Source organism: Myotis davidii, unplaced genomic scaffold (genome assembly GCF_000327345.1).
Source record: "Myotis davidii unplaced genomic scaffold, ASM32734v1 scaffold251, whole genome shotgun sequence".
Taxonomy (NCBI): Eukaryota; Metazoa; Chordata; class Mammalia; order Chiroptera; family Vespertilionidae; genus Myotis; species Myotis davidii.
The window spans coordinates 134916-141189 of NW_006282378.1; the positions used below are offsets into that span (position 1 = coordinate 134916).

A 6274-nucleotide genomic window follows, 5' to 3' on the forward strand; every position below is an offset into this window, starting at 1 on the left:
CTGCGGATTGAAGGGTCCCAGATTCGATTCTGGCCAATGGCACATGCCCGGGTTGAGGGCTCGGTCCCCAGTGGGGGGCATGCAGGAGGCAGGTGATCAATGATTCTCTCTCATCATTGATGTTTCTATCTCTCTCTACCACTTCCTTCCTCTCTGAAATCAATAAAGGAATATGTTTTTTAAGTTTGGGGATTGTGGTTTAAGTCCAGGAGTCCTCAAGTCCAGCTGCGTAACAGAACCATCTGTCAAATGCCTGTGTCTGGGCTCCGTCCCGCCCTATCTAATCAGAATATTTAGGGCCTGAGCGCTGCGTCCATATGGAACCCAGAACAGAATGTGACGCGCAGCCCAGAATGAGCCTCGCCCATTCTACCCCGTCGCAAAATCCGCCTGGGATTCGTTTCACTGGACAGCAAGCTCTCCTTTTCCTAAATGGACAGAAATGAATTCTGGGCTGAAACCTTGGCTCTGGCTGTGCTCTATTAAGTAAAGCAGTTTAGGAGACGGTGAGGGTTAAAAGGCCACTGACATGCCTACATGTACCCCTCTTCTTCGAAGCTCTCACCGTACACATGCTCTGACTTCAAAATCTTTACAAAATCATGTAAATTTATCATGAAGTTCTCTGGGGAAAGAAAAACAGTGTATTTCACATTTCCTAGGAAAACCTGATTCTTCCCATTTCTGTCTCTTTCTTTCTCGGACGCTTGAATCTCCTCTCCCTGTACAAGGTCTTTGCCCCAAATCCTCACCTCTGTCTCTCCTGCCTGAACCACTAACTCTTTGTAAAGCTCAGGAATTTGGAATTCTCTTAGTTTCTCCGAACTGTGCCCCATGAGAGCAAGACAAATGGTTTCCTTCTCCTTCTAAGTCAGGAGAAGGGAAGAGAGCAAGGAGGGGAGGGTGCCCGGTTCTGGCCCTCAGATCCCCGGGACAGGTCTCCCCGTCTCCTGAGGGCAGGGGTCCGCTTGGAAAGAGCCCTGGTCCATCTTGCGGGCGGGACAGGCAGCTGGAGCTGAGTGCCACCTCCGACAGCGGTGCCTGGCCTTGACAGACAGTCCCTGAGCCAGTCTCTGCTACAAGATTTCTGAGGCCCCTCCTTTTTCCTAAGCAGGGCTGTTTCTCTTCATTCCTGTGAAGCTAGAGCCCGTCCCCCCACTCACAGACGCCCTCTGTTTTGCCCCCAGGAGCCGAGCTCCATCACCGTCTACGCCAGTGTGACACTTCCAGAGAGCTGACACCACAGACCCAGCGAAGGGACTGGCAGAAGGAGGACGGAGGAGCCAAAAGAAACACTGAACTTGGCCCCAGGCCTCAAGTTCTTACGATACTCTACACACCTGCACTCCTCGGATCAGCTCCCTGGGGATGTCGCTTCCACACCCACCCGTGACAGGGACAAGCAAGGGAAGTTTCCCGTGCACTTAGCCTGCTCTGCAGGGCACAGGCCCAGGACAGGTTTCCGTGTCTGTGGTGCAGCAGATGGACTGATAATGCAAATCCTGGAGTCTAGACCTTCGGGTGTCTTGCTCTTCGCTGGGAGTGGATAAGGAAAGCCAAGGGCAGAAAGCCCGCACCCAGAGCTCTTAGCTCAGGCGCTGGCCAGCAGCAGAGCCCGGAACCGGTTCCATTCTGGCTGCCTGTACTTGGTTCTGGGAGCTGCTCCGGGTCACCAGGCAGGCCTGCTCCAGGCTCTGTGCCTCAGGCCCTCTCTCTGGATGGGCAGTGAAGGATGAGTTCCTTATTCTATGTAAACACTGTGACAGAAGAAGCTAAAGAATCAATAAACTGGCAACATGGCTTTGAGGTCTCCGAGCTTTGAATAATGAAATGAAAATCATCTAAGATTCTTAAAAAGCATAGTTTTAAGAATGTGCAAATGGTGGGTGCTCAGATTTAAAGAAATGTGGTGAATATTTGGTGATGCTGTTAGAAAGGAATTTGCGGTCATCAGAACTTATTTTAGGGTGATTTTTCACTTCCCCAAATTATTTTTAAATTCTAGTTCTCTGTTTGCTCCATTGAGCAACAAATCTGGAGCTTCAGCTAAGGCCTGTCAACATTATTCTGAACTCCTTTTACGTCCGCGGCCTCACATCACCAGAGCCTCTAGCAGAAACTTCCTAACCCCTTACGCTGAATCTATCCTGAAGTAGGAAATTAACATATTTCAGCCCCACAGTTTCAAGGAGTTGGATGCTTAATAAATTGCGGGCTGCAGACAGAGAGCGTCTTTCATAAAGTCCTATTTTCTTCCTATTCTCTTGCTTTCAGACATTCCTTCCTGAACGGAAGCCCTTCCTCTTTCTGACAGGCACTTGTATGACACTAAGAAAGCACCGGCTGTCTTCCAGCCATGTCACAAGGGTCACCAACGTCCCGGCTCAGAACGCTGAGAGGTCCTTGTCACCTTGTACCTCCTCCATTCAGTCCATTCGGACTTTAGTTCTGTTGCACGGTGTAGCTCATTCCCCGGTAGCGATTTTGGTAATAGAGTTCTTGGCTGTGATCAACAGAAACTGGTCTGGATTTTGTTTTAATACATTTTTATTAATTTCAGAGAGGAACGGAGAGGGAGAGAGAGAGAGAAACATCAATGATGAGAGAGAATCACTGATTGGCTGCCTCCCGGGCACGTGCCCTTGACCGAAATCGACCCCGGGACCCTTCAGTCCGCAGGCCGACGCTCTACCCACTGAGCAAAACCGGCTAGGGCTGGATTTTATTTCATTTTTTTAATGTAGAAAAGGATCCTACTGAAAAGATATCGCAGGGGCTTCTGTAAAACCATGCTTGGAAAAGGAGCAGGAAGCAGGAAGACATCCGCTGTGGCCAGAGCCACAGCCCAAATCACAAACCCAGCTCAGGGATGGCAATGCTGAGCACCAATTGGGCTCCACCACCTCCTCCCTACCTCCTACCTCCGCTGGATTGGAAACTCTTTCTGCTGTTGGCACTGGCTGAACCTCAGTGACTGCTCCAGGGCCCTTATTCATCTCTCCACCTCTATTTTTAATCCAGAGTCCGAGCCCGCGTGGCCAATCACAGGCCACTCTCCCATGTTCTACTCCCAGGGAGGCTGGGAGTTGAATACCTGCCATTTTCCCCTTATACAGTCATAGGTGGGATTTGCCTCTTATGAGTCAGCAAATTCCCCAAACATAAGCAGTGGAACTCAATGCTGGGCGGGCAAAAACAAAAAAAAAAGTGTTCCCGACATCACCTTTGTCTAACCGCGGGCTGTCTGAGCAATCTCTCCTTTACAACTCAGGTTGTCCCAGCAGGTTCGTTTTCAGCACTGGCCTTTTTCCTGTGGCTAAATTCTACCCGCTGGAAGGGCAGGAGCATAGGGGGGAAGGAGAGGCTAATCCCTCAGAGTTTCCTGTCTCAGATCAACACCTCACTGGGGAGAGGGGCCGTGTCTTGGAGTCTTTGTGCCACCCTTCCAACGACCGGGAAAGAAGCAGACAGCCCTCCGTGTTCCCCAAAGGCGAGCTGAAGCGCTCCTTTTCCTTGGGCTTAAAAAATAAAAGTAAAACTGATACTTCAGAGTCTGATTTCCCCGTGTTCTTCTCTAATGTTGTTTTCTGAATGAGCACATCTGGGTTCTGGAGAACTCAGGAGGAAAAGACTCATTTTTCATCTGAAGGGACTGCTGTTCTGCAGTGCAACCTTGCACCAGCTCAAGCCTCTCGAAGGACACTTTCTCTAGTTAAACACCCGGATGTGATTGGTAAAGGGTGCATTCGCTGACTGAGGAACCACCCGTTACAGTAAGTGACTTCTCTTCCTGCAGTTCTTGTTTCTACCTCCAGGAAAGGAAGAAAATACCGACAGTTCAGCCAGGAAATTGTACTCGTGTCTTGTGATGCCGACAGGATTCATGACCAGTACTCTGGCCAGACGTGCCGCATGGCCCTGTGTCTCTGTCGCTGTAGTGATGTAATACTGGAGGTGGCTGCTTTGACTGGATGACCGGGGAGATGGTCCCTTCCCTAGGGGATGTGCCCTCCTCACCAAAGTCAGGAGCCCCCTTCCACAAGGAAAAGAGAACTGTGTTGAAAGGACTGTTTAACTTCTGTCACTGCCAGAGGAATTGCCTTTCTCAACTGCAGCAGTGTGGACATTTTGGTCCAGATCATTGTTTTCATGGCTGCCCCATGCATCGCATGATGTCTAGCAGATGCCAGTAGCACATCCCCTGTCCCTGATCAAGACAATCAAAAATGTCTCCAGCCCTTACCGGTTGACTCAGTGGATAGAGCGTCGGCCTGCGGACTCAAGGGGCTCAGGTTCGATTCCGGTCAAGGGCATGTACCTTGGTTGAGGGCACATCCCTAGTAGGGAGTGTGCAGGAGGCAGCTGATCGATGTTTCTCTCTTATCAACATTTCTAACTCTCTATCCTTCATCCTTCCTCTCTGTAAAAAAATCAATAAAATATATATATTTTTAAAAAATGTCTCCAGCCATTGCCAAATGTTTCCTGGTGGGGAAAATCTTCCCACTGACTGAGAATCTCGAATCTAAAACCATACTGACTACCTAGTGATCTTTGTGTAGACAAACTATACTTCTATATACCAACAAGTAGAGCTCTCAAACATCACATTTTTAAAAAATACATATTTTTTTATTGATTTCAGAGAGGAAGGATGGGAGAGTGAGATAGAAACATCAATGATGAGAGAGAATCACTGATCGGCTGCCTCCTGCACGCCTCACACTGGGGGATCAACCCCACAACCCGGGCATGTGCTCTGACCGGGAATCAAGCCATGGCTTCTTGTTTGATAGGTCAACGCTCAACCACTGAGCCATGCCCGCCAGGCCAAAAATAACATTTTTTAAATCCACACCCGAGGATATGTTTAGAGGGAGGAAGGGGAAAGGGAGAGGGACAGAGACATAGATATGAGAGAGTCGGTGTTCCAACCAACTGAGCCACCTGGCCAGGGCCAAAAATCACATTTTGAAAGCGGCCGCCTGGTCACGTAAGCATGGCTTACACCTGCCAGTATTCCCAAGGTTATCTAAATATTAGAGTTGCCAGATAACTTTTTAAAAATATTGATGTCCAACCCTACCTCAAACCCAGATGAAATCTTGGTTGAGATCTTTATAGAACCACCAACTTAGAGGCCCACCCCTTTCTCTAACTCCCTGGTTAAGCATCCTACAAGCCTCCCCTCAAATTCTCTCCCACAGCAGTTATGCACGTTCCATTGTGAAAAAGTTCCAAGGGGAAAGTTATCGCGCATTCTTCACAGAGAGGATTTTGTGAAGAATTCCATACAGCAACCACAAGAGGGAGCTGTGCCAATGCTACAGTCCACCCCCCACATGCATCCACAACACCACTTCTCTTGCATCTAAAAGATGAGAACTTAGTCACAGACTTGCTGAAACTGCCTGGATTCTCGTTAGTCTACAACAATTACAGAGTGGTAGGAGAGCTGAGCCCTCCCCTTAGACATAAGGAAACCCAGTGTGGGCTGATGACAGATTCTAATCAAAGTTAACTGCAGTAAGTTTATTTCACAGAAGATGCCTAGTTCTACTCAATGTTTCACTCATTCAACAAATAGTTATCACGTTCCTACTAAGTGTCAGAGCGTGCCACCCAGTGGGAGATACAAGGAATAGAAGCAATTGAAATGTAATACAATAGGAAGACAAGCACGTGATCTACTGGGGCTTGAATAACATTCCTGCCGCCCCAACACCCCATCCCTCACTCACTGAACCTCATGAGGAAGAGTGCATGAGCCGTTTTGTGAATTTGGGAAGATGAGCTGAACAAGCCCAATTCAGTCCCCTCTGAGCTCTCTTTCTTGGGACCAGCCTGTCTGTAAGATGCACACATTCTTGTCTACTCACTCCTGCTCACAACAGCGGGATGTCCTCTTACTGGGTGTTATGGGTTGGCTCAACAAGATAGACCACCGACTCAGAATTTAAATTTAAGAGCCTTTATTAAGCTGGCCAGCTGACCACAGCGCCTATCTCCCCCTCTGGGAGCTTCGGAGCATGTGGCAGAGATCAAGGGTGCAGTATGATCCTTTATAGCAAAACAGTATTACCTTAGAAGTTCACAGAAAGTTCATAAGCACAAAGGGGAGGTAAACGGAGTCACACCTGGCTGGAGCATATCATAACATATTGTTTTTCTAAGAATCTAGCAATTTTTCTTCCATGGTTTCTAACCCTGACACAATCCTTCTCCATATCCTGACACAATCCCTCTCCATATGTCAGTCCCCCCTCCCCGCACA

At 48.5% G+C, this 6274-nt stretch overlaps 1 protein-coding gene across 1 annotated transcript in view; it reads left to right on the forward strand.

Annotated features, from left to right (window-relative positions):
• Positions 1–1801, forward strand: part of SLAMF1 (signaling lymphocytic activation molecule family member 1) — a 60480-nt gene extending 58679 nt beyond the window's left edge. The window contains exon 8 of the mRNA XM_015558554.1: positions 1188–1801. Coding sequence (XP_015414040.1) covers positions 1188–1238 — 51 coding nt within the window. The 3' untranslated portion in view covers positions 1239–1801. The remainder of the gene's footprint in view (positions 1–1187) is intronic.
• Positions 1802–6274: the final 4473 nt, after the last annotated feature.